A 14394-nucleotide genomic window follows, 5' to 3' on the forward strand; every position below is an offset into this window, starting at 1 on the left:
CTAGAACTGTAGTTCTAGAATTTTTAATCGAACAAGGAGGAAGGTTTTTCGCACTATATTTGTTATTTGCACTTAAGAGTGGCGTTCGCATCTACGTCTGGCTGAATTTCCATGCTTAAGCATGTTCATGGCCAGACACACGTGCTTGGGCATGGAATTCTCGCTGGAGTTGCATCTGAACATCGCTTTACTGGAAATAGTTGAATCATTGTACCGTCTGGATATATAGATTAATGAAAATAATTTTAATTTTATAGGCTATGATTTGGCAACTGACGAAGGGTTTCAATCTCTGTTGAATGACATCGAAAAAGATATTGGTTTCGAATACATTGTCGCCATGCATTTAAACGACTCCAAATGTAAGTTTTGTTGGTATTTTTTTTTCGAACCTAAATCTGAAGCCTTAGTTAGATTTGCTTGAGCGTGACTCACCAATTTCGATTTTACCTTTTTTTTTAATGTTATAATTGTAATGGAGACACCAAATCTTAATGTATAATTGATAGAAGAAAGCCTGAGATTGTTTTCTTGTTAATTAATGGTCTTCTTACGTACCATCTTTAATTAGGCTCTGTTTAGGCCTGCTAGAAGACGATATAAAGTCATTAAAGAGGAAGATTTTTTTTTTTACTGTGATTGTCCTTAGACTCCTGTGCTACTACTGTTGCGGGTGCCGCAAAGTCATAGGCTATTAGTTTTTATTTTGTTATTTTTTAATCCCAACAAAAAGCGAAATAATAAAGTTTGTATTCTTTAATATCAAAATAAAAATATTTTCTCCGTATGGAGGAACAAAAAGGTCTGAATAGGTAGAAATGTTTTCAGTAGAATTTTCAACTACAAGCCTCTATAGGCAAATCTTCCCCTAAACCTAGAGTGTGATACCTCATCATTTTGGACCAAAAAGAATGAGAAGCACTGGAGGGCATGATAAAATAATAAAAAAAAAAAAAACTTGAGAAACCCTAGTAATAACGTCAGTGAAAGCATGGTAGGCAACAATGCTCATCCGTAGTAAGACAAATTATAAAATAAATAAATCAACAGGGCTGAAATAAAGTCAGCCATTATGGTGACTCTAAATAACTTTCATCGAGATTGAAGGTACCCAAGGCGAGTAATTTCTATAAAAGATTCACCTAATTTTACTAAAATGAAAAAAAAACAACAACACTGAAGTTTGCAATCAGCTACTACTACATACACCTTATCACAGCGCCAACCCTTCTAAGACCAGCACAGCTCTCCAAGCTCTCATCCACCCCAATCTACTCATACCTTCACTCTCTGTTCTCTCCAATGAATTTTCTATTTCCTTTTATTATATTATTTCTGAGTGCCAAAATTAGTAAGAAGTTTCTCTGAGCTTAGATACCTTTAAATCTGTTGGGTATCGAAATTAGACAGCTAATTTCGACTTTAGGACTAAAGTCCTAAAGTCGACTTTAGTTTTACCGGCTAGAGTGTTCGTTTTTGCAGCGAATTAGGGTTTAGCTTGTTTTCATATCCAATCGTGGCTTTTAATTAGCTCGTTTTTGCGTCAGACGAAAATTAGTTCGTTTTCGTACTGAGTCAGTCCGCAGCTTATATTTCGCTCGTTTTGCAGTGCGATTGAAAACTCTTGCATGATTCCGATTTAAACACGGTTCAGTATTCTTACCTTTCTGCTAAAAAGATGGCGGTTTAAAAGAAATGGGAGGAGGTCTGGGGGCTATGAGCCTAATTTTTATCTCTGATCTTACTGATTTATGTTCCTTGCATGATTTTGGTTTTAACATGGCTAAATATGCCCTCCTTTTCTACTAAAATATATGTGTGAAGAATGGGCCTATAAATGTCTAGCTAATTGCATAAATCGGAAATGAGAGGGTCATGTCCCCATGGAGCCACATTTATAGTCATTTTTGACTATGCCAAGTGAAGGAGCTGCCTTTAAATAATATGACGGGAGATCATGGGGAATCCAGAGGCAAAAACGGTCACGAAAGGGGGCCTGCTTTGGATCCATAATATGAAACTAGAACTATTACACTTCTGAGGAATGTATTAAGGAGGCTACATTCATTCTCGAAGCATGTCTATAAAAAATGGACTTTTAACGTAAATAGTGGGAATTGAGGGAGTTAATGCCCCTTTCCCCATCAAGAGAGCCCTATATTTGAAGGTAGAAGCGAACAACAGTAAAATACCAAATAATAACTGAAGATTGACATTAAAGTTTAAAATGAACAAAATAATCCTGTATATTATGGGACTGACGGCAATCCATGGCCACCCTATTGTCATGCTAGAGTTTAACTTGTGCTTTATTGATAATATGCTCGTTACCAATGTTATGTGGAAATTTAAGCGTAAATAGTTGCGATAGTGGAAGCTGTAGCCTACTCTTTTCGTATGTAGGATAGTATCTGTTAGTTTTAAGTTTTAACGTTGCTTAATTCACTCGTATTGCAAAACCTTTTTTTTCACTTAATAACAAAATCCAACCATATCCAACCTTGTTTGAGAGAACGATTTTGACCAAATAACCACTTTTGTTCCCATAATTCATTTTTAGGTGTTTGAGTTCAAAATATGTGATACTTTATTGTCGCAAACATAGAAAGTGCCCTGATTTCTAGAATAAAACGCCATCTGTGTCGTCCGAATCAAGCAAAGACTGGATGTACTGAAAAAGACTACTTTAATAGGCTTATGCAAGCTGCTTCTTAATTAGCTTTTTTGTACTCTGGCATTATCCATGCTTTCCAGTTGCGCTGTACTGAATCGAGGTATAAGAGCCCTTTCACAGACCAAGCGTGATTCTGAACGGTGAGTAAAGATTGACCGCCGCTAATTAGGATAAAGATCCTCCAGAGCCATTGATGACGCGTAGGGCAACGACTCGACGTTTCAGTTGCTAAGTCTTTTTTTTACAAGGACAGGTAGCAAGCCTATCGCCCAACCTTAAGGCAGCTGGAATCGAACCCCAGGCTTCATGTTGCCTTCAATCCACTGTGCTACCACAAGGCAGTAACTTCGTCAATACTAACTGGAAATCTATGTTGAAATATATGATGTCAGTAGATTGATCATATGAAATCGAATGAATTAAGTGTTAACTTTTTCTGTTTCTGTGTAAATTTGAAATTCTATTGATTGGACATAAAAAAAAAATATTGGTTTGTTTGATTTCATTTTTTAATTTTCACGTGATTAGTATACCTGCTATTTAACGAGTTAGAAAAAAACTTATTAGAGTTTTTTTTTTTTAATTAGATCACCTTCTGTTCCTCTAGGTCACCCTTTGTGCACTTGAAATGCGTAGCTGAGCTTAAGCTTGTCTAGGAGTCCTGCACTTTATATAACTCCTCAGCCCATGTCCAAACACACTTCAAAACTTAATCAGTCGGGTCAACATTTATGCGCCATTTTCCCATCTTTTTCTTCTCTGGGTGAAGTATTTAACCCCAAGGGCACTTTGACATGCCTGGTCTAACATTAACTATTTTTGCTAAGGCATCATTCATAAAAATACATTTTGCATTTGAAAAGCATTGAAAAAATCCTAATGGAAACTTCGCCATTAAATAACAAGAGCTAAGAGCTCATATGGCACTTGTGACGAGGCGAGAAGAGCTAAGAGCCAAGAGATCATATGGTATGAGCTCTAACAAAATTCTATGAATCAATAGATTGATTTAAAAAGGAAAATAAGAGGTTTAATGCCGGTCAGGATTTAAAATAAGAGCTCTGAGTCACGATGTCCTTCGAAATGTAAAAATTTATCCACTCGTAAGTTATAAATACCTAATTTTTTCTAATTTTTCCTCTCCCTTTAGCCCCCCAGATGGTCGAATCTGGGAAAACGACTCTATCAAGTCAAATTGTGCAGCTCCCTGACACGCCTATCAATTTTTATCGTCCTAGCACGTCCAGAAGCACCAAACTCGCCAAATCACTGAACCCCTCCCCCCAACTCCCCCAAAGAGAGCGAATCCAGTACGATTCTGTCAATCACGTATCAAGGACATTTGTTTATTCTATCCACCAAGCTTCATCCCGATTCCTACACTCCAAGTGTTTTTCCGAGATTTCCCCCTCCAACTCCCCCCAATGTCAAACGATCTGCTCGGGATTTGAAAAAAGAGCTCTGAGCCATGAATTCTTTCTAAAAATCAAATTTCATTAAGATCCGATCATCTATTCGTAAGATAAAAATACCCCAATTTTCACGTTTTCCAAGAATTCCGGTTTCCCCCTCCAACTCCCCCCAACGTCACAGGATCTGGTCGGAATTTAAATAAGAACTTTAAAGCACAAGATCCTTCTAAAAATTTAATTTCATTAAGATCTGGTCACCCTTTCGTAAGTTACAAATACCTCAATTTTCAAAATTACCCCCCTCCAATTCCACCAAAGAGAGCAGATCCGGTCCGGTTATGTCAGTCACGTATCTTAGACAGGTTTTTATTCGTCCCATCCAGTTTCATCCTGATATCACCGCTTTAAGTATTTTCTAAGATTTCCGGTCCCCCCCAACTGCCCCCCAATTATGCTTGATCCGGTTGTGATTTAAAATAAGAGATCTGAGTTACGAGGTCCTCCTAAATATGAAGTTTCATGAAGATCCGATCACTCCTTCGTAAGTTAAAAATACGTCATTTTTTCTTATTTTTCAGAATTAACCCCCCCCCCCCCAATGGATCGGATCCGTTTCAATTATGTAAATCACGTATGTAAGACTTCTGCTTATTTTTCCCACCAAGTTTCATCCCGATCCCTCCAATCTAAGCGTTTTCCATGATTTTAGGTTCCCCCACCCCAAACTTCCCCCAACGTCATCAGATCCAGTCAGGATTTAAAATAAGAGCTTTGAGACACGATATCCTTCTAAATATCAAATTTAATTGAGATCCGATAACCCGTTCGTAAGTTAAAAATACCTCATTTTTCAGAAATAACCCCCTCCCCCCCAACTATCCCAAAGAGAGCGGATCCGTTCCGTTTATGTCAATCATGTATCTTGCACTTGTGTTTATTTTTCCCACCGTTTCATCCCGATCCCTCCACTCTGAGTGTTTTCCAAGTTTTAGGTTTCACCTTCCCAACTCCCCCCCCCCAATGTCACCAGATCCGGTCGGGATTTAAAATAAGAGCTCTAAGACACGATATCCTTCTAAACATCAAATTCCATTGAGATCCCATCACCCGTTCGTAAGTTAAAAATATCTCATTTTTTCTAATTTTTAAGAATTACCCCCCCCCCCCCAACTATCCCAAAGAGAGCGGATTCATTCCGATTATGTCAATCATGTATCTGGGACTTGTGCTTATTTTTCCCATCAAGTTTCATCCCGATCCCTCCACTCTAAGTGTTTTCCAAGATTTTAGGTTTTCCCGCCTCCAACTCCCCCCAATGTCATCAGATCCGGTCGGGATTTAAAATAAGAGCTCTGAGACACAATATCATTCCAAACATCAAATTTCATTAAGATCCCGTCACCCATTCATAAGTTAAAAATACTTCATTTTTTCTATTTTTTCCGAAATAACCGGCCCCCCACTCCCGCCCAGATGGTCAAATTGGGAAAACGACTATTTCTAATTTAAGCTGGTCCCGTCCCTGATACGGCTGCCAAATTTCATCGTCCTAGCTTACCTGGAAGTGCCTAAAGTAGCAAAACCGGGACCGACAGACCGACAGAATTGGCGATTGCTATATGTCACTTGGTTAATACCAAGTGCCATACAAACTTCTGGGAACTCTATACTCTCAGTAGCTAAGATGGTTCTGCTAGAATTCGAGTCCAATCAACAGCATTCGGGCCTCTAGTGTTATGCCTGTACACAATGTGGACCTCTCTCCCATGTAATTAGTGCAAAAAATTTATGAGGGAAAATCGTGGCTCCAAAAATATTGGTTTGCCCTAATCTTGCTTTTAGGAGCTATTTACTTGTACTATAGATTTGATATATTGAGGTCCCAAATCCTATGTTTAAATATCTTGCTCTTACCCCGCCTACTGTAGTACAAAAATTTTAAGTTCATGTTTCCACTGCACTCCTATGAGCAGGCCAGGATTTACGAATAGGCCCGGGTCTAGGGGTGCACAATGCCAGGAGGCGCAATAAATTATCACTGACTGATTTTTTCTTTTCTTAACAAAATCTGGACTGCTATGATTTATCGTCAAAGTGCCAGATGCACTCCGTCGCCGTGCTGCCTATTCACAGAAAAGTGATTTTAGACAACACAGGAATTCCGTGGCTACTTATAAGCTTTCAGATGTCTTCCAAGAATGGAAGCTGAGAGTTCTGTGTTATTACTTTTGGCTCATCAGTTGCGTTCTGTTCAGTGCTTCTTCTATTCCTCAATTTTCCTGAAAATCACGCAAAAACGGAGCAGCAACAGCTTTAAATCCGACCCTGCCTATGAGGATTTGGCTACAGTGGCATTTAATCACGACGAGGGAAAAACTCAGTGTGTGCCGAAGGGTTATCGTACCAGGTTGTTTCATGTCCATTAGAGGGAAGAGACACAACTAAAGCTCTGGACTTGGAATTTGGTGCTGGCTCGAAGGTATTCGGGTGACGGTTCAGAGATATGAATTTGCACACACATTCACAAGATAGCAAACCTTCAGTGTATGGATGTTTCAATTAGTAGCGCTAAAATATTTTGTTAGCCTAATGTTCAGTCATAAAAATTCGAAAGCTGTTGTAGCGCTTGTCTTGTAGTTGGAACTTCTAAAATTCTAGAAGTTCGATATGAGAGTTCAGTATAATGACTTGACTATCATAGTAGAAAGTTCCCAGATAAATTAATTCAGATATAAACCTCATAGATTGAGATGTAATCGTCCGGATTTTATATAATAAAACTTATAATATTTGGGACGTTTTCATAGTTTGGCCACGGCTACTGGGCAATAAATTTGGCTGTTCAATTTTTATCTATTTATTAACAGTAAATGTGCTTTTAGCATACTCTAAAAAAAAGTTATTTTTAAAATTTCTTTCAACAAACTTCAAATCTATCTAAACTTGTATTAAAGTTAGATGAAAAAAAAGTAAAAATTAATGAGATCAGGAAAGTGTAGATTTATGCTAATATGAAGACAATTAAATAAAAGTTGAGCAATTTTATTTGGCATGCTATTACAATGAAATTGGCACTTCCAGTTGGCATCGCAATTTTCTGCGATGTATGCAGAGTAAAAAAAAAGATGCAAACCGGAAACAGTAACAAGGTCAAAGCCTACTTATGGAAAATTGCTTATGGGAAGATCTAGAAATGCTTAAATACGAAAAAAGCAAATCTCTGCTCGATCCAAAAGGATCAGGTACATACACAGTAATTTTTTAGGAGAGGAGGGCGAATAACAATAACAAAATTACTTGGCAATTTTATTGAAAAATCTCTAGGAATTCATGAAAATTTAGGATCTGGAATAGGACACCAAGCCTCCTCCCCCTCTTTGTATATTTCTAGGAGGGAATACCCAGGTTTAGCATGATAAAAAAAAATACTTTGAAATGTAGACAAACAAATTTCAAAAGGCGTTACCCCGAATTTCGTGTGCAGGAACATGCGTATATTTTTTATGGGGGACAGTAATAGATTCGAAGTTTTAGAAAAGTAAGAGAAATTTTCGGTGTGGGCCAAATGATCCTTCCTATGTAAATGCCTGTTTATGGTCATACTCGTATGCTGAAAATCGTCAGCTTCTCAGAAATTTTTTTTGTAATTTTTGTATCGCTAATGAATATAAACACTATGTTACATAAAAATCCAGAAAGTGTTAATAAACACGATAACAGAAAAGTCAAAATAAAGAACAGTGCGACTCGTCATCAATAGTGTTTAAGGTGTTCACTTATTTATCAGATTTACAGAAAAGGCGATGTTTATACATGGATTTGCAAAATTATGGAGATTTTTTCGAGTTGCACGATCTGACACAACTTGAGAAAATAAATTCGTTGAATCCCCTCGATTTTATAAAAATTGATAGAGACGAAGGATAGCACTATTTTTTTATGTTTAGCACTGTAGTATGTGCTCAGGGAATCCACCTGTAGCACGAAAGTGCTAATTTAACACTATTACAGTAGATTGTTTGACTGTAGCACCAAAAATCGCTGTGTAGCACGTAATTTTTGGCAATTGTAGCACTTTAGGAACTGGCTGTGGTGGCAACCCTGCGGTCACTATGTTATACCGTGCCAATATTCGTCGTTGATACATATATCTCCCCAAACTTAACAATCTTGACCTACTCCACATGAGTTAAACTGATCTCTAAGTTTTATGCCTTTGTGGATGACAAGAATGTTAAAATTGTCTTAGAAATTCTGATACAAAATTATTCAAAGCCGTTTTTTCCCGTTTAGACTACTCTGTTCCGAGATATTTGCGATCTGAAAGACAAATAGTGAATTAATCTTGTACATTATGCCCACGAGACATCTGCTTTGTCTCTGGTTGCTTGGTGTAGTTTCGTCGACGTTTAGAGTTTGGCTCATAAAATCTCTTTGGTTTTCTTGATCTGTTGTCTCTTTCTGGCTTGAGAAAATACTGCATAATGTTCTTGGATACTGTCATTTGTATCCAAAATTGTTTTGTCGTGTCTTGGATACCTTCGAACACTCGACTAAAAATAACATAATAGTGGTTCCCAATAGTAGCAAGGAACCCGAGCTTAAATCATATTTTAAGTGCAAGAGGCTATCCTCGAGTTCAGTGTGAAAATAAAAACGAACAGTAATAATCCTACAGATGCATTATTTTACATAGGTATACCGTCTCGGTTATAAAAATGTCCACAGCTTTCTAACAACGTTGAAGCAGTTTCTTCTTCACCATATTTTCTTGATAAGGCCATATATAGGTTACTCGACTAATTGACTTCTTTGCAATGGTAACATGGATGCCATGGTTTTGGTGATCTACTTCCCCTTGTAGATAACGTGGATATATTTTTCTTAGTAGAGGGGGGGGGATAGAGAAAGCAAATGTAATAATGTGGTGAGAAGTTAAAGACAAATGAACCAACTAGCCTGTATCTATAGAAACTATATAAAGTTCAGAATTGTCTTCTGCTCTCTGTCCTTATATTTTGATAAAAAATACACATTTTCATACATTCTGGCATTTGGTCGTTCCATCGGAATCTCACAAGGACCAAGATTCAATGTTGGGAAAAAAGGCAGGCATGTTCTAAGATTGAATAATGTGTCTCTATTCTCCAATTAGGGTGGGAATTGGTGGTGTGACTATGTTGGCTCACCTGCCGTTGCACACAGACAGCGAAAACTGAGCATATATTTTTCTTCTTCATTCCAACCTAGATAACAGCGTTTTTTTTATCTTTTACAATCGGTGTAATTCAGTGAATGGCCTCAAGTTCTGTATAGTAGCATACATCTCATATGTAACCCCTTTTGTAATAAATATTATATTTTTCTAGTTCCAGTGGGTTCTCACAAGGACCGACATGAGAATATTGGAAAAGGCCATATTGGAAAAGAAGGCTTTAGAAGAATAATGAACTGCAAGAAATTTTCAGATATACCCATAATTCTGGAAACGCCGTGGGATGAATCAAAGACCTGTCCATACTCAAAAGAAATCGATCTTTTATATTCATTACAAGATTCATAAAAATCCTAATTTTAACAGTTGCGAAGCTTCGCGAAAGTGTTATAAGCGTGTCACTGATAATGTAAAAAGTAGAGTAAAAGCCCGCCCAAGCTCAACTCAGTGATCTTAATGAAAACAAGAGCTAAGAGCTCATATGACACTTGTGACGAGGTCGGAAGAGCCAAGAGCTCATATGGTATGAGCTCTAGCAAAATTCTAAGAATCGATAGATTGCTTTAAAAGGAAAATCAAAGGCTTAATGCCGGTCAGGATTTAAAATAAGAGCTCTGAGTCACGAGGTCCTTCTAAATATCAAAATTCATTAAGATTCGATCACCCACTCGCAAGTTAAAAATACCTCAATTTTTCCTCTCCCTTCAGCCCCCCAGATGTTCGAATCGGGGAAAACGACTTTATTAAGTCAATTTGTACAGCTCCCTGACACGCCTACCAATTTTCATCGTCCTAGCACGTCCAGAAGCACCAAACTCGCCAAAGCACTGAACTCGCCAAAGCATTGAACCCTTCCCCCCAGCTCCCCCAAAGAGAGCGAATCCAGTCCGGTTACGTCAGTCACGTATCTACGACATTTATAAGCATTTTCCAAGATTTCTGGTTTTCCCCTCCAGCTCCGCCCAATGTCAACAGATCTGGTCGGGATTTGAAACAAGAGCTCTGAGACATGAATTCCTTCTAAACATCAAATTTCATCAAGATCCGGTCACCCGTTCTTAAGTTAAAAGTACCTCAATTTTTCTAACTTTTCCAAATTAACAACCCCCAGCTCCCCCAAAGAGAACGGATCCGTACTAATTATGTCAATCTCGTATCTATAACTTCTGCTTATTCTTCCCATCAAGTTTCATCCCGATATCTCCACTCTAAGCGTTTTCCAAGATTTCCGGTTTTCAAGATTTTTGTTTCCCCCTTCCAACCCTCTATGTCCCCGGATCCGATTCCAATTGAAAATGGAGCATCTGAGGCACAAGATTCTTCTATATATTAAGTTTCATTGAGATCCGATCATCCATTCGTAAGATACCTCGATTTCACGTTTTCCAAGAATTCCGGCTTCTCCCTGCAACTCCCTTCAATGTCACCGGATCTAGTCGGGATTTAAATGAGAGTTTTAAAGCACAAGATCCTTCTAGATATCAAGTATCATTAAGATCTAATCACCCGTTCGTAAGTTACAAATACCTCATTTTTTCTAATTTTTCCGAATTACTCCCCCCCCCCCAACTCCACCAGAGAGACCGGATCCGGTCCGGTTATGTCAGTCACCTATCTTGGACTTGTGCTTATTCTTTCCACCAAGTTTCATCCTGATCTCTCCGCTTTAAGCGTTTTCCAAGATTTTCGCCCCCCCCCCCCCTAACGACACTGGACCCGTTTGGGATAACAAATAAGAGATCTGAGCTTCGAGGTCCTTCTAAATATGAAATTTCATTAAGATACGATCACTCTTTCGCAAGTTAAAAATACCTCATTTGCTATAATTTTTTAAAATTAACCTCCCCCCCCCCAACTCCCCCAAAGAGAGCAGATGCGTTCCGGTTATGTCAATCCCGTATCTAGGACTTGTGCTTATTTTTCCCACCAAGTTTCATCCCGATCCCTCCACTCTAAGCATTTTACAAGAGTTTAGATTCCGCCCCCCTAACATCCCCTTCACCAGATAAGGTTGAAATTTAATATAAGAGCTCAGAGACATGATGTCCTTCCAAACATCAAATTTCATTAAGATCCGATCACTCATTCGTAAGTTAAAAATACCTTATTTTTATAATTTTTCAGAATCAACCCTCCCCCTCCCCCAAAGAGAGCGGATCCGTCCCGGTTATGTCAATCACATATCTAGGACTTGTGCTTATTTTTCCCACCAAGTTTCATCCCGAACCCTCCACTCTAAGCGTTTTGCAAGATTTTAGGTCCCCCCCCTCAAGTCCCCCAATGTCACCGGATCCAAGCAGAATTTAAAATAAGAGCTATGAGACACGGTATCCTTCCAAACTTCAAATTTCATTAAGATCCGATCACTCCTTCGTAAGTTAAAAATACCTCATTTTTCTAATTTGTTCAGAATTACCCCCCCCCCCCCCAACTCCCCCAAACAGAGGGGATCCGTTCCGATTATGTCAATCACTTATCTAGGACTTCTGATTATTTTTCGCACCAAGTTTCATCCCGATCCCTCCATTCTAAGCGTTTTCCAAGATTTTAGGTCCCCTCCTAACTCCCCCCAATGTCACCAGTTCTGGTCGGAATTTCAAATAAGAGCTCTGAGACACGATATCCTTCAAAACATTAAATTTCATTGAGATCCGATCACCCGTTCGTAATTTAACAGTACTTCATTTTTTATGGCACTTGGTATTAACCAAGTGACATACAGCAATCGCCAATTCTGTCGGTCCTGGTTTTGCTACTTTAGGCACTTCCAGGTAAGCTAGGACGATGAAATTTGGCAGCGGTATCAGGGACGGGACCAGCTTAAATAAGAAATAGTCGTTTTCCCAATTTGACCATCTGGGGGGGGGGAGTGGGGGGTCGGTTAATTCGGAAAAAATAGAAAATTGAAGTATTTTTTACTTACGAACTGTTGATCAGATCTTAATGAAATTTGATGTTTGGAAATATATCGTGTCTCAGAGCTGTTATTTTAAATTCCAATCGGATCTGGTGACATTGGGGGGGGGGATACAGGAGGGGGAAACCTAAAATCTTGGAAAACACTTAGAGTGGAGGGATCAGGATGAAACTTGGTGGGAAAAATAAGCACAAGTCCTAGATACATGATTGACATAACCAGAACGGATCCGCTCTCTTTGGGGTGTTTGGGGGGGGGGTAATTCTGAAAAATTAAAAAAATGAGGTATTTTTAACTTACGAACCGGTGATCGGATCTCAATGAAATTTGATATTTAGAAGGATATGGTGTCTTAGAGCTCTTATTTTAAATCCCGACCAGATCTGGTGACAATCGGGGTGGGGGGGTTGGGAGGGAGAAACCAAAACTTGGAAAAAACTTAGAGTGGAGGGATCGGGATGAAACTTGGTGGGAAAAAATAAACATAAGTCCTAGATACATGATTGACATAAACGGAAAGGATCCGCTCTCTTTGGGGTAGTTGGGGGGGGGGGGGGTTATTTCTGAAAAATTAGAAAAAATGAGGTATTTTTAACTTACGAACGGGTGATCGGGTCTCAATGAAATTTGATATTTAGAAGGATATCGTGCCTCAGAGCTCTTATTTTCAATCCCGACCGGATATGGTGACATTGGGGGGGGGGGGGGAGTTGGGAGGGGGAAACCTAAAACTTGGAAAACACTTAGAGTGGAGGGATCGGGATGAAACTTAGTGGGAAAAATAAGCACAAGTCCTAGATACATGATTGACATAGCCGGAACGGATCCGCTCTCTTTGGGGTAGTTGGGGGAGGGGTTTAATTCTGAAAAATTAAAAAAAACGAGGTATTTTTAACTTACGAACGGATCTCAATGAAATTTGATATTTAGAAGGATATCGTGTCTCAAAGCTCTTATTTTAAATCCTGACCGGATCTGGTGACATTGGGGGAAGTTTGGGGTGGGGGAACCTAAAATCATGGAAAACGCTTAGATTGGAGGGATCTGGATGAAACTTGGCGGGAAAAATAAGCAGAAGTTTTACGTACGTGATTTCCATGATTGGAGCGGATCCGCTTTATTGGGGGGGGGGGGGTTAATTCTGAAAAATAAGACAAAATGACGGATTTTTAACTTACGAAGGAGTGATCGGATCTTCATGAATCTTCATATTTAGAAGGACCTCGTAACTCAGATCTCTTATCTTAAATCTCAACCGGATCAAGCGTAATTGGGGGGGGGCAGTTGGGGGGACCGGAAATCTTAGAAAATACTTAAAGCGGTGAGATCAGGATGAAACTGGATGGGAAGAATAGAAACCTGTCTAAGATACATGACTGACATAACCGGACCGGATCTGCTCTCTTTGGTGGAATTTTTTGGGGGGGGGGGGGGTAATCTTGAAAATTTAAGTATTTGTAACTTACGAAAGGGCGACCAGATCTTAATGAAATTTGATATTTAGAAGGATCTTGTGCTTTAAAGTTCTAATTTTAAATTCCGACCAGATCCTGTGACATTGGAGGGAGAAACCGGAATTCTTGGAAAACGTGAAAATTGGGGTATTTTTATCTTACGAATAGATGATCGGATCTTAATGAAATTTTATTTTTAGAAGAAATTCATGTCTCAGAGCTCTTATTTCGAATTCCAACCAGATCTTTTGACATTGTGGGGAGTTGGAGGAGAAATCTTGGAAAAACACTTGGAGTGGAGGAATCGGGATGAAGCTTGGTGGATAGAATAAACAAATGTCCTTGATACGTGATTGACAGAATCGTACTGGATTCGCTGTCTTTGGGGGAGTTGGGGGCATGGGTTCAGTGATTTGGCGAGTTTGGTGCTTCTGGACGTGCTAGGACGAAGAAAATTGGTAGGCGTGTCAGGGAGCATCCAAATTTGACTTGAAAAAGTCGTTTTCCCCAGATTCGACCATCTGGGGGGCTAAAGGGAGAGGAAAAATTAGAAAAAGTTTGGTATTTATAACTTACGAGTGGGTGATCGGATCTTAATGAATTTTGATATTTAGAAGGACATCGTGACTCAGAGCTTTTATTTTAAATCCTGACCGGCATTAAGCTTCTTATTTTCCTTTTTAAATCAATCTATTGATTTATAGAATTTTGTTAGAGCTCAT

At 38.9% G+C, this 14394-nt stretch overlaps 1 protein-coding gene across 6 annotated transcripts in view; it reads left to right on the forward strand.

Annotated features, from left to right (window-relative positions):
* Positions 1–9664, forward strand: part of LOC136043009 (probable endonuclease 4) — an 87798-nt gene extending 78134 nt beyond the window's left edge. For all 6 annotated transcript variants that reach the window (XM_065727931.1, XM_065727913.1, XM_065727921.1 and 3 more), the window contains 2 exons: positions 258–362; positions 9456–9664. In XM_065727931.1, coding sequence (XP_065584003.1) covers positions 258–362; positions 9456–9649 — 299 coding nt within the window. In that variant the 3' untranslated portion in view covers positions 9650–9664. The remainder of the gene's footprint in view (positions 1–257; positions 363–9455) is intronic.
* The last annotated feature ends 4730 nt before the right edge of the window (positions 9665–14394 follow it).

This window comes from Artemia franciscana, chromosome 2, assembly GCF_032884065.1.
Source record: "Artemia franciscana chromosome 2, ASM3288406v1, whole genome shotgun sequence".
Classification (NCBI taxonomy): domain Eukaryota; kingdom Metazoa; phylum Arthropoda; class Branchiopoda; order Anostraca; family Artemiidae; genus Artemia; species Artemia franciscana.